General features: G+C 38.5%; 1 protein-coding gene across 1 annotated transcript; it reads right to left on the bottom strand.

Moving 5' to 3' along the window:
- Nucleotides 1-1,360: 1,360 nt before the first annotated feature.
- On the bottom strand, nucleotides 1,361-24,539 carry LOC141911103 (protein timeless-like). The gene is made up of 15 exons (XM_074802062.1): nucleotides 24,358-24,539; nucleotides 20,548-20,617; nucleotides 19,613-19,743; nucleotides 18,575-18,691; nucleotides 18,342-18,448; nucleotides 17,223-17,442; nucleotides 16,284-16,482; nucleotides 15,643-15,722; nucleotides 14,873-15,017; nucleotides 14,242-14,304; nucleotides 13,546-13,699; nucleotides 12,983-13,042; nucleotides 3,938-4,135; nucleotides 3,221-3,350; nucleotides 1,361-2,136 (listed from the first exon to the last, which is right to left on the bottom strand). The coding sequence occupies exons 1-15, from the start codon at nucleotides 24,534-24,536 to the stop codon at nucleotides 2,028-2,030; spliced, it is 1,962 nt and encodes a 653-aa protein (XP_074658163.1). The 5' UTR covers nucleotides 24,537-24,539; the 3' UTR covers nucleotides 1,361-2,027.

A 24,539-nucleotide genomic window follows, 5' to 3' on the forward strand; every position in this document is an offset into this window, starting at 1 on the left:
GAAACCAGCATGATTTTATTCGACGACGTAAAATAACTATGATATTGAAATGTAACGAATTGACAAGTTTCGCCTGCATAAAATAACATTATCGGTAGCTCGGCGCGGTAAGATGAGATGCCGAGCCATGCTGGCAGCAATTCGAACCTGATGGACTCGAGACTCGCCACGGTACAAAGCCCCTCCACACTAGACCGAGTGCATGGGTTTAAGCGCAGTTTAGACGCTGTCATTATTAGCCAATCAGAAATCCTATTTCATTCCAGCTCGGGTTTTTCCATTTGTAGTTCTTCCGTGAAATACGCCTCAGCATACAACGAGCAATCTGATTGGAGCCGCAAGTTTTTGTGCGGTTTAACCTGCACGTCTGGGGTTTCGTGCCGGGGTTTCGTGCCGTGGCTGAATGCAGCAATCAGGTTCGAATTCTGCCGGGAGGATGACTGCGTACGGACAGCACTTCAAAGGCGATGGTCCCGTCGTGAGACCAAATAGGGTTAGTCGGCCACGATCGGGAAAATTTCGCCCGGGTCAAGGCGGCCCCGACCAAATACAAATCGCATTTTGCCCGTGCTTAACTAGAGAGCGAGGTCACACGTAAATCACTGACTCGACACTAGATATAATTTCAAAATGACGCAGTGGCAAGTTAGGCAAGTCACTCCCCAAACCAGTAAGCATTCACGCGCAACATTTCGAGGTGCGCTTTGGCATCGGCCCGGCCCGATATTACCTTTGACCCGCGTCAAAAAAACTCGAGTCGAGATCCAAACCAGGTGAGAGCAAGATAAACAAACAAATAAATACGAGAACCGTACATCAATCGGTTAATAACATTAGACGAAACAGAAATTTGCCATTTCTTAATTGCTTTTTGCATACGTTTTCTCGACTACCTTTCTTTATAGCTTTTCGCACACCAGAAAATGGCTTGATCTGCGATATCACATACACTGCACCTTCAGACAGCACACGACACTGATGATAACAACAGAATTTATGTAAAACTTGAAGTCGACTTACAAAGTCAACTCGGAAAGTGAAAAAAAAAATGTTTTTACATTTAAATGCATTATCATATGTCATTTTCAACGTTATAATCCTATCGTTATCAAACTCTTTCAACACTGACTAATCGATAAGCACTGGAGATAATTTTCAAAAGTTCAAAAAATTCCACCTCCGCGTGTTGAATGACAGGCACACTGCTTAAGTGCGTCTACACCGTGGTGCGGAGTATCGATAGTTACTAATATTTCACTATGTTTGACAGGTGCTGCCATCTTTTGACACGGATAACAACAAAATCACCAATGACCTCAATACGATTTACACCACGACGTGGTGGGCATCAATTCAGGGCATCTAAGTTTTTTCCTTACATAATTCAAAAATATTCTAAAGCCTTCGTGCAAAAAACAACAACATTGTATCACAGTAAGAGACATTACACAGGACGTGGATATTTCATTTCTTTCATTTGCTCGGAGGAGTGCTTTACTCACTCGTGCGGGGAATTTGCACCTGATGGCATTAGCAGCCTAAGTCACAGTGCGAACCCCGCCCCATTACCCCCGGTGCACAGCTTTTTAAAACCCCTTTAAGGTTTTTGGCGTTGATTTACGAATTGAATTGAAATGTTAAAGATATCGAAGGGCCATCTTCCAGTAACCACCAGCGAACCTGGCGGATCGACAAGGAATCCTCGCTCGCCACAGCAGCATTGCCCGGGTACCCCGTTGACGCTTGGAGTAGACGGGAGCAATTGAAATCAAATGTTACAAAAAGAAGAGGTAAACTTAGAGGTAGCAGAATATTTTGACTTGAACTATGACCTCAGAACTAGGTCGACAGCACGCCGGCTTTCATGTCGAACATAGAAAACATGAAAATCATTACGCTTAATCTAACGAAACGAATAACGTACGAGATGAAAAATGCGTATTTCATACAAACGCGACATTTCACTTTTTCTCCAGTTCGAACCCAACGCGTACGCAGACACACGGACACGCACGCGGGCGTGCGCGCTACGTAGACGCGACCGGCGATCGCTGTTGCGAGTTGGTCGTCTTTTGGCTGACAACATTGTTTATACGACCGATACTCATAGCCCACAAACTGGATGGCATCGCGGGTCTGAAAAATCAAAGGATAACGAGACATTAGGTTTAATTACGGGGACGAGTCAAATGGCAGCAAGGACAAGCTCTTAGTTTTTGACGCGATCTGATTGGTCCTTATACCAAGTACATCTAGGCCAAACCATCAATAGGAAGGATGAGTACTGAATTCATAGTTTTATAGTTCGTTTTTGAAGCGATGTGATAGGCTTATATATCGAAGTTACCGACTCAATTGACCAATGAAGAGGAAGAACATTAAAATGATAGAAAGTTTTAGAAACAATCCGAATGGCCCATATAATCTAAGTCAGTTGATGAGGAAGAACATTAGAGTTTTCAGTTATTGAAGCAATCTGATAGGCCCAAATGTTAAGTTATAGTGTCAAATGACCAATGAAGAAGAAGAACATTAAATCCATAGTTGTAGATGCAATCTGATTGGCCAATATTTTAAGTATCTAAGTCAATTGACCAATAAGGGAGAACATTTGAGTTCTTCAATTTTGATGCAATCTGATAGGCCAATACTAAATTGAATACCGTGCATGTTTCCAAGTCGACTGACCAAAACGATGTAGCAAAATTCAAATTAAATCTTAGCAGCAATTTCATTGGCCGATATACTAAGTATCTACATACGTCAATTGACCAATAGGAAGGAACAAGATTCTCATCAGAAGTTGTGAAAAAATCATCAGGGTAACAAATTTTGTGAACTTGTTTGAGTACTACGTATCTGTATGTCTGTAGCGATTGTTTAGACTAGGATCATGTTTCATGTGTTTACGTGTTTGGCAGTGGATAGATGACTTTTTTGTATATAAAATGTTGTTAGTGTGACTTTTTATCCAAGGCGGTAGTTTCTTATTTTATTTTAAGATATCAAAAAAAAACTCCAGGCGGGCGCTGATGAGAATCAAGTGATTTATTTTATATGGCCTTAGATCAATAAACCAACAAGTTTTCAATAAGTATTAAGCATCTGATTGGCCTGCCAGAGCCGGCTTCCAGCAAATAAAACAATAAGACCAGATAAATACTTGGATCGAATGAGGCAATCCTATAAAACATTTCGAAGATTTTTTCATTAAACTTACGGCGAATGTGGAGTTGACCTGTTGAAAGATTCAGCTGCATCGTGCATGATTTCGTCGAAATCTTTAGAATAGTTTGTAGATTTAGCAGATGACTCCGCCAGTAAATCATCCATCGTGAATTTCAAACGGCCTGAAAAATTTCGAGAAAAGATTTCCTGTTTATTATCGATTCGAAATATGAAAATCAAGAGACTGAACGGTACGAACCCCGGCCCTAGTAGACACAACCTCAGTTGGCAGGGATTCAAACCTGATGACATAAGACTCTGTCCTAGTAGACACATTCCCCTCAGCATGGATTCGAACCTGATGACATCGTGAGACCCTGTCCCAGTACAAACCCCTGCCCCTAATAGACACACCCTCAGTTGGCAAGGATTCAAACCTGATGACAAGACTCTGTCATGGTACTAACCCCTGTCCTAGTAGACACACCCTCCTTCAGCAGGGATTCGAACCTGATGACATCGTGAGACCCTGTCCCAGTACAAACCCCTGCCCCTAATAGACACACCCTCAGTTGGCAAGGATTCAAACCTGATGACAAGACTCTGTCATGGTACTAACCCCTGTCCTAGTACACACCCTCCCTTGGCAGGGATTCAAAATCGATGACATCATTAGACTGTCATGGTACAAACCTGTCCTAGTAGACACATCCTCCCTCAAAGAGAAGAGCCAGCGTACAAGAATAAACTCGAATAAAATCAAACTTACTGGCATCGATTTCGGGCGTCAAAAGTTTCGCCTTTTCGTAGAGTTGATTCGCCGTGAACGCGTGCGGAATGCGCGGGAACTCGCCGCGTTCGCCGAGGTCGAATCCGAACGACACGAGAATGTGTCGGAAGAACTTGTTGGACAACACGTTCTCCTGCGCGTCGGTGTACGGCAACAACGGGATGCAGCGGCCGAATTCTGCGAAAGGAAAAAATACCACACAATTAGAATTCCATTGGAATTCAACGAGGAGAACACGCTCATCTATTATCACCATTATCATTATCATTAGGGCAGCTTATTCCACGAGCGTGCAGCCAGGCGTGTTGGAAGCAATCTTTGATTGCCGCAGCCAATTGCGAAAAACGATGGGTCCAGGGACACCATGCCCGCTGGGAAAGTGGTATGAAATACTCAACAAACAAGCAATTTCAATATTCAACAACCCCTGGTGAACATATTAAGAAAGCAATGACCTAAATGAAATGTAATGTAATGTAATTTATTTCATCATCAATAAATTACGAATAAAATTTATAGTAAATAAGTAGATTGATGATGAGGGTCTGAACAGAGCCTTAAAGGCTGTACAATCACTAGGATGTTCAGGCCCCCTAGAGAAAAAAAAGAAGATTAATGGTAATGATAACAATAGTTATAATTATAATAATAATAATAATAATAACAAAAATTATGGTAATAATTATAATGACAATAACAATGATTATTATTATTATCATAATAATTGCAACCGTAATTATAATTATAATTTACTGTAAAAAGCCTCTTATTGACATTTGAGCAGATGGAAGATAGATGAATCGAAAAAAATTGCTTTATGTTGGAATGTATTTCATTATCATCAATATGTACTAAGTGTTTGCTTTTTAAACCTGCTTTTCAATGAAATAATTGATGGGGTGGATTTTATAACGTGCGATTGAGCCTGCCACAATGACGGTGCTTTGCGAAGAAAAGATGAATTCAGTATATGCAGGGATGAGAACGCCGACCTGTAAAATCCGCGGGTTATTTTTCTTGAGTGACATACGCGAACCAGCTGACGGCGTAGCCGTCAGCACTAGCGAGCGCCGAAGGCGCGAAGCTATTTCGGGGGGGGGGGGTTTGGGGGCCCTCCCCCAAGAAAATTTTAGAAATTAAATACGTTTTCCGAGCACTTAGAGCGATCTCGAACCCATGAACGACTATTATATTTTGGAAGGTAATGGCTAGTTCCAATGTGGTACATCCTCATTTGATGACATTCAGCATCTCATGCATTACGAGTCGAGCCCTGAATTATTGCATTAAAAATGCGCCGATGAATGCTCACTAAAAATCATCACCAAGTAGTGTATAATATCCGAAAGCGTTCGCCACACACACGCAGCAACAGTAAGTAGACCTATATACGTTACTACTGTTGCTGTGCGTGCGTGTCTGCAACCGATCGATAAAATACATACAAACTCATCGTAGTACAAATGTACATACAAAATCACTGTGTTGCAATGAATATGCATTGAAATGCGATACTTTTACGTGACGATAAGTAAAACAGGCACTGAACGCTTTTACGGTTCACCTGATTACCGATCGCGCCGGACCAATTGAGTGAGATCATCACCCCCCCCCCCATACTTTTACATCATTTTTGGACTATTTGGAAAATTGATATTTTTCAATACTGAAATCCGCGGGAAACCGCGGATCCGCGGGGAATTCTCATCTCTGGTATATGGGATTTATGTAATTGTATTCTGGGAAAATTCCGTGATCTAGTATTGTATTGATGATTAAATGAATTTTGATCAAATAAATTCATTATCAGCTGTGGAAGAGCATTGTTAATAACTCCGTGGACCAGTTTGAGAAATTCTAAGGTGATCATATCTTCGAATTTTAGTATTCTATATTTCTGGAAAATGGGAGATGTAGGTGTATTAAACTTTGCACCATCTAATGCTCGGATAGCTTTCTTTTGCAGTTTATGAATTGTTTTCAAATGTTTTATGGATATAAGTGGTCCCCATAAGGAAAGGCAATAGGTTACGTGTGTATTTATATAGCTGAAATATAAAGAAGACGTTTACACCAATTCGGCAATAAATTTTTAACACTTCTCAGTAAAAAAATATTCTTATTCAGTTTAGAGCATAATGCTTTGATGTGTTCGTCAAATGTGAATCTATTATCAACAATGAGACCTAAAAATTTATGTGACCGAAAAAAAGCAATGTTGGTGTTACCAAAAGTTAGTAAGGGATCGTCTTCATTTTACCTTTGGGTGTAATAAAAAGTCTGGCCGTTTTTGAAATATTTAATTTTATTATGGAGTCATTCTTCATAAAAATTGAGATAGAATTCAAATTTTTTCCAGTTAAACCAAGTGTTGTGTTGTTGGCAAAAGTATTCCCTTACAAAATTCTGGATTTTGACAAATATCATTTGAACATATCAAAAACAAAAGTGGTCCTAGGACAGAACCTTGAGGAACTCCATATTCTATGGAATCGATTTCAGAACAAGTATTGTTATAAATGACAAAAATTTTGCGGTTTTTCAAATAAGATTTGAACCAGTCAAAACCGACCCCACGAATCCCGTAATATTGAAGTTTGTACAGCAGAATGTCTATATTCAATGAATCGAATGCCTTTGATAAATCCAGAAACTGTCCAATGGTTTTGTCTTTGTTATCTAATCCTTTGATACAATTTCCCAGAAATTCCATTATTGCGTGGCAAGTTGAATAAGAGTGTCGAAATCCGTATTGACTTAAATAGAGAAGATTGTATTTAGTGAGAAAATTGTAAAGTCTGTCATGGATGATCTTTTCTAAAATCTTAGATATCGTTGGCAATAATGAAATAGAAATCACCAGAACATAATTCTTCTATATCTTCACTTGATAATCTATGAAATCTGGTAAATATGTTCTGAATTTATATTTATTTCCTTTTAATCCTTCATATTCCAAGTGAATAACTAATTTATTACCATATCTATTAGTAATTGTTTCAATATTTGTAATTAAATATTTCTTATGTAATGTTAATTCTGTTAACTTTTTGAATTTATAATCTACAGATTTAACACTTGTAGTATCTTTGATTCTATTTAAGAATTCACTGTCTATTTTTTTACTCTCCATTTATTATTCATATTTTTTTATTAAAATTGATTTCATTTATATGATATTCATATAATTGATTTTCATTAATATGTTATTATGCTAACACTTTTATGTTTGAAATTGATTTTATTCTAACAACTCATTAAATTCTCGTTACTTTTTCAAAATATGAATTATTTCACTCACATCTTAATATTCTTATTAAAATTGATTTTCATATATATGATATTCATATAAATAATGTTCATTTATATGATTTTCATATATTTGGAATTGTTAGAGTAATTGTATAAGTGTTGTTTCAGATCGAAGGTTGAAAGGTTGAGTGAGCGAAAAATAAATAAATTCGAGCGTGCGAGAATTTATTTCATTTTTTTTATGAGCTCGACCTTTTGACCTTTGATCTGAAACAACACTTATACAATTACTGACGTCATTTCGTTGTTTTGTTAGGAGAGAGTCCCAGGTTAGTAAACGATAGGTCAGGTGTGGGTAGATGAGGGTATGATGAAGTGTTAAGAGTGATTGTGTATCAAGAAAGTGTGGAATTTGTCGGGATTAGACCTATAATTTGTGATATTTTCTTGGGTATTCTATAAATATGCGGTGTCCAATTGAAATTTTTGTGAATGGTAAGACCAATGAAATTTATTTCAGAAACTCGCTCTAGCAGGGAATTACCAACTTTCATTTGAAAATTTGGATTTAAGAAAAGGTTAACGTGTGGTGATGATGGGAAATTGTGCATTTTGTTTTTGCGAGTTACTTTACCGGCCATGCATGAAATTGAGGTCGGAATGTTTTGTCAAGATGTATTGTACTAGAGTTTTTAAATTTTTGTGAGATGCTAAGCAGTTTGTATCATCTGCAAATAGTATATCATTTAAGTGATGAGAGCATTTTTGAATATCATCTATGTAAATTAAAAAGGGGAGAGGCCGAGAATCGAGCCTATGTTAGAGAAAAGTGGAGAAAAACAGTGTTATTGAAGGAGTCTATATAAATGTTGACGGTTAGATAGATAGGAAAAGACCCAATCTGTCCTAATCCGCTTATTTCATAGTGTTCGAGTTTAGAAAGTAAAATATTGTGGTTGAGAGTCTCGAATGCCTTAGAGAGATCAAGAAATGTGCCAATTGTCCATTCGTGATTTTCGAGAGATTTTAAGATACTATCAGTAGTTCTAGAATGACGAGTTCAGTGGAATGACCTTTTCGAAAGCCTGAAATGAAGTTAAGCGTAATCGTGAACTAGTTTTTCGCAGATCTTAGAAATGGAACTTAGTAGAGAAATTGGTCGATAGTTTTCAATTTGATCGTCATCATTTTTGTGCAGATGTATAATTTTTTTTCAATTTTGATATTATCTGGAAAAATACCTAACGTTTAAATGAATTAAGACATTTATCTAAGTCTGATGCCTTGATCCAAGTTTAAGCTGATTTATGACTTCGGGCTCGGTAATTGGACCATCAATAAGGCCGTTTAAATAAGAAACGATTATGTCATGGAAACACAATCTTGAAATCACTCCCAATGTCGGTATAACATAAGCGGAGTTAGTAAGCTCTGTAAGCCCGGTATTCAGCATATTCGGCGCCACACAAGTACGATATTTTGTAAGCCCTGATCTCGTGTGAACGCTGCTGTAAACATCGTCAATCATGTCGACATCCTAATTTTCATCAATCATCGTCTTGTTTAGCCACTACACCACTGAGTTCTTGTTTAGAAATTTGTGACCATTGTTGTAACGTCGGGTGTTGTGACACTATTGACTTACAATAATTTGTGACACTATTGACTTACAATAAATATCCTACCATTCTCTGATACAAGAGTTGCTTATCAGACCCATCACAGTGATTTCCAAGGATTGTTCCTTCCAAAATAAGGTCAACATCTCAGAAAGTCACTTTATTTTTGAAAACAAAACTGACAATCAACGATTATTTGACTGAATTTCTACAGCGTATTTTTGTACAGAAATATTCACGAATTTCCTGTCCCAGTAAAAGATAGATGTAAAAATTAACCGCAAAGTTACACATTTCAATCTGAACGCAAATATCAAATATGTGTTCTCTCCGTTCCTCGGATATTGGTAAAAATGTTGTAGTAGTGGATGGAAGTGAACACATCGCAAATGCGACTGAAACTGTTACTAGCATTATTGTTGTACGTTTTGATTTTGAAGTTTTCTGATCAGACGAAACTATTTTTGAACCTCTAAATAACTGGATTATTATTACAGAATTTGATATAATTATCAAAGCTAAGGGTAAAAGGTTAGCGTGGATGACAATTACGGTGAACAGTCTTAATTGATCAATTAATTTATAGTAACATCCGAACCAAGGGTCGGAAAAATGAATCGACAAAGCAGGGGTGAGAAATATGACCAGCGCATTCACTACAGTAATTATCAATACTGCGATTCTAGCAAATCTCGGTGTACATATCAAACGAGCCGTGAACGGGAAGAGCACAACTGCCATACGTTCCAGAGATATAACTACTATTAACCACGAACTATTGCAGGCTGCAAACACGGCTGCAAATTCATAGATTTGACAACTAATCAGCGAATTCATTATGATTATTGGACCAAAGTTTACGTGCAAGAGAACAAACTGTAAAAGAGGCATCAAAGTTAGAACTATACAATACAGAGAATCGCTGAGAGACAAAACGATCAAATAGTTAGCGTAAGGTAAACTGCGGAATCTGCGACTTATCATTATCAGGAAAGTAGCTAAATTTCCGAAGGCTCCAAATAGAAACACGATAGGCAGAATGACCAATGACACAATGCGGTGTCTGCCAGACTTGTTTTCCAAAGCCATGATGAGGAAATAACTGTGATAAGTTCGACCAATTTGCATCTGCGTTGAATTCATGGTTCAGAGGACCAAAAGGAGAGTCTATACTGACTGAGAGTGTCTGTCTGTGAATGTACTGGAACGGAGTGTATATTGCCGCATATTGGAAAATTGATATAACTTTAATATAACGAAGTCTTTATTGCAGCTACATTTCGTTTGTATATATTTGTATGGAATAAAATTTTAAATCAATTCTCAGAATACAACACAATACACATTGACGAGAGTTTAATGAATGTATATTTAATATAATTCGCGAACATCGTTTAAACGGAGAATTGTGTTATGTATATGATATTATATTAAGTTATATATTTTCACGCGTTTTTTAATGTATCCTGATATAGTCAACCTTGGTTAATCCGTCTCCGGTTAAACCGTATAAGTGCGAAATTCCGTATAAATAAATTGGTCCCGTTTTTCAGTAACGTTATTCCCTTTAAAATTCTGTGTCTAATTCGTACTCCACAACCCGTATTTTCACTTATTCCGTAGACAAATGCGCGGTCCCCGTTGTCCAATTTATATGTAAATCCTTATGTATAATCTGTATCAGCTGTTGGGAACATACACAATTCTCATGAAAAAAAATATATTGTTATTGTGGAGGTAAATATTTATGATCACATAAATCAAAGCATTATCAAACCAATAAACATATCAAATATGAAAGGAATAATAATTACTAGATTTGATATTGAGTTTATTGAATTATGGAATAATGAACCAAATAATGAACAATACGTTGAGTATTAAGCGGTTAAGTGAATTGATATGTTTAAGTACTTCGTCAGCTTTTGTTGGAGCTAAAAAAATTGAATTTTGATTACGAGTCCCTAGATATGATTCAAAGGATTTGTTTGGAGGCGGTATTTTGCCTGCATAATTTTAACCACTGTACTAAAGAAAGTATTAAAGGAATTAGCTATATGAGCGTTGTCAGAAGCTGTTTTCCCATGAAAAATAATAGAATCACTAGTTATTGAACTTTTATCATTGAATTTGCCCATTGATGATTTTAGGATATTCCAAAGTTTCCTGCTGTCACATTTAAATGACTCAATTTGTTTTGCATAGTAGGTTTTTTTAGCAGCATGTTTTATCTGATTATATTTATTTCGGTTAAAAACATAGTACCGATATTTAATAGAGGTTTTATCAAGTCCTATAGAAGCTCTATACAATCTATCATATATATATATATATCCCTCTAGTCATCCAGGGTTCAGTAATTTTGATTTTTCTTGTCTATTTTAATTGTTTGGGTGAAATTTCATTAATGGTATGGTGTAATCTATCGATAAATGAATTATACGCGCTCTCAGAGTTCATAGTATGAAGGTTATTCCAATCAATCTGACTAAGCCTTTGGCGTATCAGGTTAACATTATCTTCGATGAAATTTCTATCGTGTATATTGCCTAACTCCATATTTCTACAAGTAGCTTTAGTGATAGAAAAAAAACATGGGTAATGATCTGAGAGATAGGAAAGGCCTATAGCAGATTTAACAGGCATGATGTCTTGACTGATATATGTTGTCAATTAAGGTTGCTGTAGTGGGTGTTACTCTTGCTGGTTTTATCATTGTTGGCCAAAGACCGTGATTTGTATTCAGTTCGAAAAAGTTATTAGTGTTATAATGCTTGTTAATGTTTATAAAATCTAAATTCTGATCCATGCCTATTAATATTGATTTATTCTCAGTAGAGATTTTATCTAATAACAGTGAATAATCTTCTAGAAATGTTATTAGTCACTAGTGCCTGGCACACGATATATTTCACCAATTATTAAATTCTTAGAATTTTGGCAGTTAATCTCAATGAAGCAGCTCTCGAAATAAGCTTCTTTAAATATACTAATATCGTCCCTAATATTCTGGTTGATATAGATATACGCCACCGCGAGTTTTGGATTGTCTATGTTTTTCTACTATAACGTAGCCAGGAATTTCACACAACGATACCACTTTGTCCGTAATAAAGGTTTCACACAAAAGTATTATATCAATGTTGAAATTTTGATCTTTACAACTCTGAATAAGAATCTTCAAATCGTCTAATTTATCATAGACACTGTGAATGTTGTATTGAATAACATTAAGTTTGGATTTGTTGTTAAAAGTTAGGCCAATTTCATCAATATCTATGTATGGACAGCTGGAATCTATTATTTGGTGTCCATCGTCTATCAAGTTGTTAAGATTGTAGCTTCTAGAAGACTCTATATCAGTAATCTGCTTGTTTAGAACGTTTTTTAAACACATTATTGCAGGTCTAAGTGAACATTGAAAATTATGAATTTAGACTTCAATTAGAGCAATTTATCTTTAAATCCACTAAAATTAAGGGTGGTAGCACAGGCAAGTTTGTTTGATTACTAATAGAATTCAACTATAAGTGTAAACAAACAAGGAAGTAAACAGGTTCGTGGCTGAGGCAAATTCTAGATGAAATAGAAAAATGAATGAATAAGAAAGTAAAAAAAGAACACAGACTAAAAAAGTCTTAAGTAAACACCGATTGGGAATCGGTGGTGATGCAACATGATTACAGTTTAAAGCTTTTTTTTTAAAGAGAAAGAAAGGGGGATATCATACCTAAACCAAATGGGACGTTGAATGTAATGACCCACTAGCTACAATTTTGCAATTGATAGTGGTTACAAAATATGCCCAAAGACCAATACAATATGAACATACTAAGTTATTCAGCTTTTTAACGCCAATGACCTTGAAAGTCACCATAATCATGGACAATGTCACAAGCTACAATTTTGCAATTCACTGTGGCTACAAAATACATTACCAATACATTATGAAAATAGTAAGTTATTTGGCTATTCAATGCCCCCTGGTGGCCTTATACAACAAACAATGACCTGGAATTACTTCACAATCATAGAAAAATAAAGCCTCTCTGAACAGACGGACAGCGGACGAAAAGTAAACGCGATAGCCCGCTGGGACTTAACGTAAGTCGCAAGCGGGCGAAACATGTTGAAAATAACTCGTAAGACTTACTTGTGTAATACAAGGTCACCGGCTCTTCTTGAGGTGAATTGCGCGTCAATCTCGAACCACCTAGAAATTACCGGAGAAAAAAAAGAGAAATAAAACCTCGGTCGCCGAAGAAAGAAAAAAATTGTTCGCGTTTTAATAAGTTCTTCGATCAAAATTCTCTACTTTTCTCCGTTTCTAAAGAACTAAATCAATCATCAATGTAAACAATACGAATCACTGAGTAGAAAATGAAAGACCCGCGCATGTAAACTGAAATTAGGAATTTCGTTCGCCAGAAATAATATATGGCTGAAATTTTTACAGGGGTTAGAGTATGTTTTGGGGTGTACGAATCAGATAATTTTTTGGTAGGTCCTGCGATAATCTATCGAATCGGAAGCCGAAATATTTCAGTGATGAAAGTTGATCGATAATGAACTAATTCTGACGACGTATGACCGAGCGCTCGAAACGCCATCTGGCGGCATTTATAACCGCAGCCATGCGCAGTTCCCATAGGGCGGTAGACAATCATGGGTCAGCTGTGTAAGGTACCGCGCATTGTGGGTAGGAGGTCGACTTACCTAGCTTTATGTAGCACGCTTCTAACAGCGTATTCTGCAACCATTCGACGTGTTCGGAGCGCTTTTCTTTGTGTAGTTTTTGAACGCAGAACGAAATGTAGTCGTTAATGTCGCCACGTTCGCGATCGAATTCGCCCACAGATGCATCGTTCAGCTGCAAGATTAAAATTTGAAAGCGCCTTTCAACGACCTGTTTGATGCGAAAAAACATCTAGTACGGCAATGGAGGATTCGACTTGTGGCAAGTGAGGATCCACCAGGTGTCGCTAGTTTGCAGTAGAACATCAACTACTGCAGCAATTGAGGGTTCTACCTGTGGCAAGTGAGGATTTACCAGGTGTCGCTAGTGTGCAGTAGAACATCAACTACTGCGGCAATAGAGGATTCAACTTGTGGCAAGTGAGTATCCACCAGGTGTCGCTAGTGTGCAGTAGGACATCAAGTACTGCGGTGATAGAGGATTCTACTTGTGGCAAGTGAGTATCCGCCAGGTGCCTTTAGCATGCATAAGACATGAACTACCGAGGAGATTGCGGATTCCAGTTTGGGTAAGTGAGGATCCACAATGTGTCGCTTGTGTGCAGTTGGACCGAGAATGTGTAACTGTTTGGCGCACCATCCGGTGGGATAACTAGTTCCATGGGATCCTCATTGTATTCGTGTATCTGGGCCGTGCGGAAGATATTATGAACGTACCATGGAATGAGTGAGCTCATCAGAGAAATGAACTAAGCCTAGTTCCGTCAGTCTCGCCAGCACCTACGACAGAGAAAGAGAACATTTAAATGAAATATATCTATACCTACACAGAATCGAGGCTTTTGAACAACCGAACTACCGCCTAAATAATCACAAATATACAGCTTGATTTTCTAAACGAGAATAACTGTTCTGTTGGCGAAAATAGGATACTGACTGTTTAAGTCAAGGATTCCACTTATGGCAAGAGAGGATCTGCCACCGGTTCTAGCCGCTATATACTGGGTATAGCGCTCAACCTAAACCCAATCCTAATTCATCTTGCAATCGTTAAATCTCACCCTTAACCCAATTCCAACTCTAATGCTAACGAAATTGAAATATTATTTGAACCTCTCCCTGGGGAGAAGTAACATCTGAGCTACTACTAGGTGCTCAGGAATCATCGGGCCAGGTACCCATTTACTCCTGGGTGAAGAGAGGCAATGAGGAGAAGTGTCCAAGGACACTATGGTAATATACAGGGTTCGAACCAATGACCAGGGTCACCAGAGTTAAACGCCCTAGCCACTCGCCCACACTACCTACTCAACTGGCTATTGCCATATATTATCTTACCGATACTTACGGCATTTTTCGTTTTGTGCGTTTTATCCAAGTTCAAACCGGACCAAACCATCGTCAGCATGTCCGGTTTATCCATGTACCGTAGGTAATACATGCTGAGCTTCTCCGTCTCCTCGAGCGTCCAATCAGACGACTCGGTCGCATCGCTGGAAATAAAAGAAAGACATTTCTCGTCAGGACTGTCCAATGTCAATGACTGATCATTTATATTAACCCTTTCAGTGCTGACTAATCAATACCCTATAGTGCTGGAGATAATTTGTAAATTTTGAAAAATTCCACCCTAGTGTGTTGAATAACGGTAATACCACTATAGTGCGTATACACCGCGGCGCGGTGTATCGTTAGTTACTAATATTTCACTATGTTTGACAGGTGCTGCCATCTTTCAATAGAGATAAAAACTAATTACTAGTTACATCAATACACCGCAGTGCGGTGTACCAGCAAAATCCATCACCGATTCATACACCCATTGCGGTGTAGGCGCACTGAAAGGGTTAAGCGAACTGATAATAACTTGATAGTCTCAAGATTTAAGACCACTGGATCCAGTTCCACAGTTGTGAGTTAAATTTGACACGATAGACCTAAAACAAAACATTGAAAAATGAACCGAGTAAACTCTAACTCACAACTGTGCAACCGGGCCCTGGACTTAACTCCTCGACTGTGGACCCCCAAGTAAAACCATCAGGAAGTTACTGAACCTGACAAATGGACTACCCCGAATAGCTCAACAATCGAGATTCTTGAGGTCATTTCTTTTACCTGTGAATAGCTTCGTCGAACCCGGTCTTCGCGACGACGAGGAATTTCGAGAACGTGTAGTCGATCAAGTCGTCGTAGTTCTGAAGTAAATAGAGTAAATCAAAAATAAAACAGAATGAAACCGCGTCGAATTTTGAACTTCAAAATTGTACATATATGAAATGGTTTTAAATGGAAGTTTCTGTAGAGGTCTGGCCGTAATGTGGTTTTGTCATTACGCTATATTGAACTGATTTACATCATGGCAAACACCCAGTACGTAGCTTCTACAGGCTCTTTATTGTGTCTATATCTATTTGCGTGACACACCCCAAAAGATTCCGACAATTACTTTCGAAAGACCTTCCCCGATTTATCAAATTGGAGAATTATCTACATGCACATGCATACATAAATACATGCGCTACCGAGTTCCCTGATTGTTAACTCAGTGAAATATTTACAGCAGTCTCAACGCTACCGAGTACCCTGATTGTCAATTCGGTGAAATATTTACAGCAGTCTCAACGCTACCGGGTTCCCTGATTCTCAACTCTTGTGAAATATTTACAGCAGTCTCAACGTTACCGAGTTCCCTGATTGTCAACTCTGTGAAATATTAAGACAACGAATACCAAACGACGTATACGAAACACACGTACCTCTTGCAGTTTATGATTTTCATCGCAGATCGCCGTGAACGTCTCGATGATCGGAATTTGCAGAAGCATGTTGGGTTGCTGACAGTCGCCGGCCACGTGGTGCATCATGGTCAACAAACAGTCGTTCAGAAAATCGGTGTTCTGTCGAAATCGCGTCAGCAATTTGCCGTACTGGGCCATCATACTCTCCGTCGCGAAACTATGAAATAAACGACAACAAGAAATAAGTTAAACAGAGTTGTCGAACAGCCCGGTACACTCAGACGTCGAAAAAAAGATAATAAGGTTAGAACCGGCTCGACGCAAATTTAAAAGATCAAAAACTGAAATCTATTTATCGACAACGTAAAATATCAAAAATTCGCAGATAAGATATGAACATCATTAAATCAATGTTTCTTTCCAGTTAAATCAAATTCCCTGCATTACGGCCCGAGACCCTCACGCAGCTAACTGTCTGGAAACTTTTTCATTTCTCGAAGAAAGTTTTAAAAGGAGAAAAATTTCATCCAAATAGATCCCGAAAAGCCCATCCAAATTTTCAGTGGGAGGGCCACATACAAGAGCCAACACCAATTACCATGCTTGTAGCACTCGCATTGCCGAACAAGCCCTTAACGGTCCATTCTTATTTTCAGGTCCACCCCTGTCGAAGAATCATAAATCCTAGAAGTTTCACAATAAACACATCAAAGTATAAAACAACGCAAACCTTATCGAGGCGACGCAGGCTTGGAGTCATGCCATATTTTCCAGGGGCCAGTTGCAGAGTCGTGAATTAAGTCCGGTTTAAACAACTGAAGATCGGTCTTAAGTTGTTAGATTGGCTATATAATCAAGTTGGTCTTAGACTGGTCATAAGTCTTAGCCATTATTATGCAACCGACCCCCCGAAGTGCAGTCACCAGAATGCCGTACGATGCGTACGGATGAACTTACTTTTTAACATGAGCCAGCATGTTGAACGTCAGCGTAGTCGCGGCCGCCGCGTTGTTTTGGCTGTTTACGACGTTCTCCATCATCAGCAGCAAACGATGGTTCGTCATGATCGCTTTCGACAGAAAATCCAACGTCTGTTCGTCGTCGTTGCTGTTGTTCTTATGCAGACGGATTAACAGAACGTAGAGCATTCGAATGTCGTACGACGCCGTCAGTCGAACTGTCGAAAATAAATCGAAGTAGCTATTTGTTTATTATTACCACTCATTTTGCTTTCTTTTCCCCTGAATATTCCCTGACATGCGCTTTGGTTTTCCCTGACTTGATCTGCTAAGAATCTGATCCATTAATTAACACAGCCGAATACGTACATAAAGAGATAAATGGAAACTGTTTGATTTTACATGCGATAAGGCTGTCTCAAATTTCCCTCACTTTTTCCGGATGATATTTAGCTTCTTTTTTTCCTTTTTTTCTTATATAAAATTCTCAAACTTTTTCTAAGACAATTTCCTGACTTTTCTTGATGCCCAGGTAAGTGAAGAAAATTCAAAATCAGTCTCATTCTTAACATAATGAATGCTTTCGATGATATCTGGGGTGGGAAAAGACAGGAGAAATTACCTAAGGTGATGGGGGATACAATGAGCAGGTTTTCCATGGGGGTGGGTACAGACAGCAGATTGTCTGAGGGGGTGCAGGGTCCAGACAGCAGAATATCTGACGGGGTGTAGGGTCCAGACAGTAGATTGTCTGAGGGGGTGTAGGGTACAGATATAAGATTTTCTGAAGGGGTGCAGGGTACAGACCGCAGATTGTCTGAGGGGGTGTAGGGTACAGATATTAGATTTTCTGAAGGGGTGTAGGGCATAGACAGTAAATTGTCTGAGCGGGTGTAGGGTACAGATATTAGATTTTCTGAAGGGGTGTAGGGCATAGACAGCAAATTGTCTGAGGGGGTGTAGGGTACAGATATTAGATTTTCTGAAGGGGTGTAGGGCATAGACAGCAAATTGTCTGAGCGGGTGTAGGGTACAGATATTAGATTTTCTGAGGGGGTGCAGGGTACAGACCGCGGATTGTCTGAAGGGTCGGGGTGAATGTGGTGTAGACTCGTACCTTGAAGACTTGTGATGAAATTTTTGTTTCCGTTCAAACCTTCTTCCATCATGAACGTGTCGAGCACGGCCAGGAGTTCATACATCGCCATTAAAACATTGTGTAGCCTGAAATACCACGATAAGAAACGCAGATCAATAACAGCGTATCCGACCCTACATCGCGAAATTCCGAGTGATAATGGGTGATTATATCACTCGATGTTTACGGAAACCGATTTCAGACACACTTACTGTTTCCAGTAGACACGAGCGGCCGATTCGTCGATTTTCAACGACACTAAATACCGTTCGCTATAGTCGACCGCTAAATACGTCAGATAGCTGAAGATCTCCGCCGAGTACGCCGGCCTACGAAAAATAAAAACGAACAAATAAATGAAAAGAACGGCGCGAACAGTCAAAATAGCGCTCGAAGGTAACTAGGAGTCCTAGTTGAAATGCCTGACTACGTATCTGAAAATATCGCTATTCAACACCCTGGGCGAACTTCAATTATCAGGGTTAGTCGACTATAGTCGAACTAAGTGAAACCGAATGTAAATTAGTTGAAACTATATCGCGAAAATTGTAGTTCGGACCTAATCCCAAGATGGCTGACATTGTGAAATACGTTAAAACCGAACTATAGTGCGTTCGGTTATTAGTCCTGATGATAGTCCAGTATAGCGTGAGTACCTGTATAGTGGCATAGTATAGTAGGCCTATTGGACGGGGAGTACATACGTACAAGCCCAAGATTTTATTCATATTCGAAAATTCATTTTTCAAATCAGGACCTTCTTTGGATTTGGGTGGTCTGTCGTAACTAACCCATTTAACCCCCAATCACTACGGGCCTGAACATTGCATACCGTAAGTCTGACTCCTGTTTGTAGTTTGTTCAATTGACTTCACACGCTGATAGGCTTTTGTAAATTGAGGATGATTTTTAGGCCTATCCATCATTGATAAAATCTTAAATTTCAGCATCCATATCCTACAACACACTAGCGACATCTGGTGGATACGGTAAGTGGAGTCCTCTATTACCACAGTAGTTGACGTCCTACTGCACACTATTGACACCTGATCCTCCTTGCCACAAATGGAATCCTTTAAGGCAACAGTATATGTCCTACTGCACATTAGTGACACCTGGTGGATCATCAAGTGTCACAAGTGAAACCCCCAAATGCAGCGGAAGTCGATATCGAAATGCGCGCTAGTGACAAATGGTGGAACCTCACTTGCCGATGAAACGTTAAAAAAATAATAAATCTTGCCACTTACTCGACAGGATCCCAGCCGACTTCTTCCATGACGGCGAATTTCGAGAAGAACATCAGCGTCCACAGAAAATACGACTCGGCCTGTTCGTACGATATCCCGTTGTAGTTGTAGTTCGACCGCAGCAGACTGGCCTGAATACAGAATGGAAACATGTCAATATGATACGAACCGTAAGCTATTCCGTGAGACCTCTAACGGGCAAAACCAGCTATCCCACCAGATGGCGTGACGAGCAGTAGGTCATCAGTAGGTCAATTTTCGAGCAGTAGGTCAATTTTCGCTCGATCTTTCTTCATCTATAATCTCTAATACATATTGTATATTCATCCATTATCAAAATTAATACATTTTCAATGAACTTTGAACTGGATTTTTAGACTCCATAATCCATATATTATCACAGCACCCGCCAAGTATACTTTCAACGTCAATAGTAGAGAGGCATCGAAATGTATATTAAGAGCTGGGTTTTCGTTACATGATCTAAAAGCAATTTCATTCGTAAGCAAGTGGAGTGGGCGAATGATAAGAGCGTTCCACTCAAGGAACCTAGGTTGTGGGTTTGAACCTCGTGCATTACTGTAATGTCCCCGTCCAAGACACTAAACTTCATCGCCTCTCTCCGCCCAGGAGTGAGTGGGTACTTGGCCTGATAGACGACTCCTAGCAACTGCTCGGATGTTACTTCTCCGCAGGGAGAGATGTTTGATTCATCGTTAGGCCAGGCGTAATAAAACCTGTTTAATGGAAAGCGCCTTTGAACACTGTATCCCACTGAAAAGGGTGCTATAGAAACTAAATTACTATAGCTCAATTACGATCTAAGACAAAAGACATGAAAAGAACATAATAACAACCCCCCTGGTTTTGCAAATAAACCCAGCCAAACACTATCTTCAAGGTGTAAATAGAACCTAAGGCGTCGATAAACATACCTGCAAGTTGTTGACCAATTGCGCGAAGCCGTGCTTTAAGAACTGTACGGTAAAAATGCAGAGCAAATCGCTGAAAAAAAAAACGGAAATAAACACGCTTAACAAAATGCAACAATCGGAACGAAAAAAAAAACACACCTGGAACTGGACCATGGGAACATTCATAATGAGTCATCATCTAATTTTTGTTTGTTAGTTTGTCTTTTATCTTTAGGTTGTATAATTGTTTTATGTAATAAGCAGTGAGGGCTTTTAGAAAACAGCACTGCATAAAAGCATATTTCATCATCATCTTGATCATCATATTATAATGATATCAATAATAATAATTATCATTATCATAATCATCACTTTCATTGGTTGAAAATTGATTCTTCCTCTAAAGATTAGAGATTATAACAATAATAATAATAATGATAATAATAATAATCATCATTAAGGTCGAAAAATATAGTGTTCCTCTGAAAATTGGGGATTATCATAATAACAATAATAGTAAAATTAACGCACATAGAGAATAGATAATAAAAATATTCCATATATACATAAATGCATAAAAAATTTAGAAGAGACTCAAAACCCAAAATCGACCGTGAACAAATTCATAAGATTAGAATGAAATATTCCATAATCCAAAATAAAATTCTCAACTCTAAAACAAAATGTCCTTTAAACATAAAATCGTACTCGGTTTGAATCTTTTATTAATCGTTGCTAAATTTGTTTATAGGGGGTTTCGATCTAAACTCGTTCTAAAGACGTTACCCTCTTGCCTAAGCCCTGTTCACCCCACCGCGACTACTCCCAAATCCAGGCGACGACCGCGACCGACAAATAACGTTGTAAAGCGATGAACGAACAATGTCTGCTTCTACTGCTTCTAATTGGCAAGAGCCAGCAGCGGTTGATTTCGTGAATTCATTTGAAACACATACCCGCACTCCCATAATTCAAACTGTAGTCCGTACGTCATCTCGCGCTGTAGAAATAATTCATTAACCCTTTCAGTACACTACCCCTTCCAGGAAGCCAGTAAAACATAATTATCCTGATACAACACTCTCTTTGAATCATCAAGGATTGATAAATAAAACAGTCCAATTTACCTGATATCTCTAAATGTAGTTGTTTCACCAAAAATTAAGAGTAATTTGACATAAAAAATAATAGTTAATAATTTAAAATGAACTATAAATTATTTCAAGAGTATTTCGATATTTTTGGGAGTAGAAACTCATCTCAAATACTCACAGGCAGGTCTGATAAGAGGGTTTTTATGAGAGGAGAGGGAGAGAGAGATTTTTCCCCTTTATTTCTAATCTATCTAACCCCACCGCCCTGAGTTTTGCAGGTAAGTGGTGGTCACCCCGTAACTGGTGCGTGTGCTCTTTAAACACGCGTTCATGGATGCCCCATTACGAACACGCGGAAACAATCGCTCCAATAAAAAGAATCAACGTCATTCGATCGACGACGCCTTTATTTTGTTATGTTCGTTCTATTTCCGTTCTAGCGCGCATACGTGTCCCCGGCGGTCGGCGATTAATTGGCTCGCCGCCAGAAAACGAACGGCAGGAAGAGAGAGGGATGGTCTCTCGCGCGGGGAGCGGCAATTTCTGATCGCATTTTCTGATTAATGACAATATATATATATCTTTATATAAACATATTGAAAAAAAAAGAAGATTTCCTGATTAGATGAAAATTGCGTCGTGTTAATTCGCGTTTTTCCGGGGGGCAATTATCGAAATTGGAAATTACGCCGCAAAAAACACTCGCCGCAACGACGTCGGTCCATTTCCAGTCGAATATAGAACTTCCCGAAGGTTAGGAAATCAAATCACTTGTGTAAGTGATAAATACAGCAAAAACAAAGCAGCGTTATTTCTAGAAAAGTCAAGGCGCGTATACCCGACCTTATTAAGTTTTCACTGCCTATTCTATAGAAAACCCTTATGTTGTTCCCTTGATAATTATTTGAGCGTTTCGCAAATCCTTTTGTCTTCACTAATAAGGCTGTCTGCTATTTACCAGAAAACCCTATTATTATTCCCTTGATTATCATCAGGGTTTTTCGCTACTTCGAAAATCTCTTCGCTATACTCTTGGTTTTTATCATTTTCTTTCTTTTCACATTATTAGGGTTTTATGCCATTTCCAAGAAAACCCTTTTGTTATTCCCGTGATTATCATTGGGTTTTCATTCCTTCTCATAGTTCCCACAGTTATATGAATTCAAAATTCCCAAGTTTTTCCCAAGTATTTCATGGGTGATTTTTCAATTTTCTCAAATGCAAATGAACACATCGTCATGCTATAGTCAACATTTTAGCGGTGACTGGTTGATGAAGGTGATTTTCAAGGGAAATTACTGAAGAAAGTTGCCCTTGGCAAATGCAATATGTGAAATGTAATGAATTTCCCAAATATTTCGGAAAACCAGGAATTATTATTTCAAAATTTTTTCCAATTTCCCTGTTCTGTGGGAACTATGCCTTCTAGTAAATATTTTTTGTATACCTTTTGTTTTCATTAGAGCTATATTGCTATTCTGTAAATTATCATTTGAGATTTCTGCTTCTGTCCAGAAAGCCTATTGTTGTAGCTACTTTCTAGAAAATCATTTTGCTATCCTCTTGGTCTTCAATAATGATCCTAATGTAACTATCTCTAACTGTCATTAGGGTTATCCGCTACTTTTCAAGAAAACCCGATCGATTTTTTGCGCATTTCTTGAAAATCTCTTTTCTATCATCGGTATGATCATTCTCTTTTTTGTTAAAGTTTTCTGCTATTTTCCATAAAAGCCCTATCACTTCCTTGATTATCACAAGGGACTTCGTATCTTTCTAGAGATTCTATTTTTCTATCCTCTAGATTTTAATTGCTTTCTTCGCTATTAGGATAATTTTTTGCCATTTTTCAGAGAAGCACGTTGTTATACCCTCGATTATCATCAGGTTTTTTCGTATCTTACAAGAAAATCTTTTTCATCCTCTCGGGTTTCATCGTTCTCTTCATTATTAGCATTTTCTGCCACTTTTGAGAAATACGTATTATTATTCCCTTGATTACACCTAAACACGGCACAACCCCAGTCAAGAAAGGGTCAACCCATCAGAACTCAAGCCACCCCTATCTGCCCTGCCCTGTCAGTTTTAGTGGGATTTCGAACCCGATAGCTTATCATAAACCAGACATGCAAGTCCTCCAAATACCTCACCAAAGTCAACATCTTCCTATTCTGGGGGCCAAAAGGACATGATTTTGGTTGCCTACCTCGTCAAATCTTACATCATATGAAAGCCTATTTACTACAAAATAACCAAAATTTGTAGTACATGGGAATAAACAGGGAATGAGCTATTCGGCATCGTGATAAACTTGGATTTTGCCAAATGAATTTTCTGAGGAGTAATCGACACTACATAGTGACGATTCAGTTAAGAATCACAATATCTGTGACAAGTAACGAGACGAGTAGTACTGTGTAGGTTAACTGTTTATTGTTAACTGTTTTAGCTCGTGCCTCAAATAAACAGTTAACCTATACAGTACTACGTGGTACTCGTCTCGTTACTTATTTTAAACCTCGTTAACACGGCTACTCTACGAATAATATCTGTGACAAGACTCGATGAGTATAAAATCTCACAATGTGTGAACGAATCTAAAAAGTTTATCTAAAATAATTAGTAACATTTCAGGTGGTAACTATACCACCCTTCATCAGTCTGAAATGACTCGCAAATAATTGCCTAATTCTAATGATTGCTAATGGGTTAACGTGATGAAAGTGATGAAACCTACCCCAGTTCGTTCTCGAGTGGATTCGATTCAATCGACGAGTCGAGTCTCAGCGAGTTCTCGCCGCCGGCGCACGTATCCATAACGCTTAACGCGTCTTCGCGTCGCGAGGCCTCCTCATCGTCGTCGTCATCATCATCGCGGTCATCCTCATCGTCGTCATCGACGTCCATCGATTTCATCGA

Source organism: Tubulanus polymorphus, chromosome 9 (assembly GCF_964204645.1).
Source record: "Tubulanus polymorphus chromosome 9, tnTubPoly1.2, whole genome shotgun sequence".
Classification (NCBI taxonomy): Eukaryota; Metazoa; Nemertea; class Palaeonemertea; order Tubulaniformes; family Tubulanidae; genus Tubulanus; species Tubulanus polymorphus.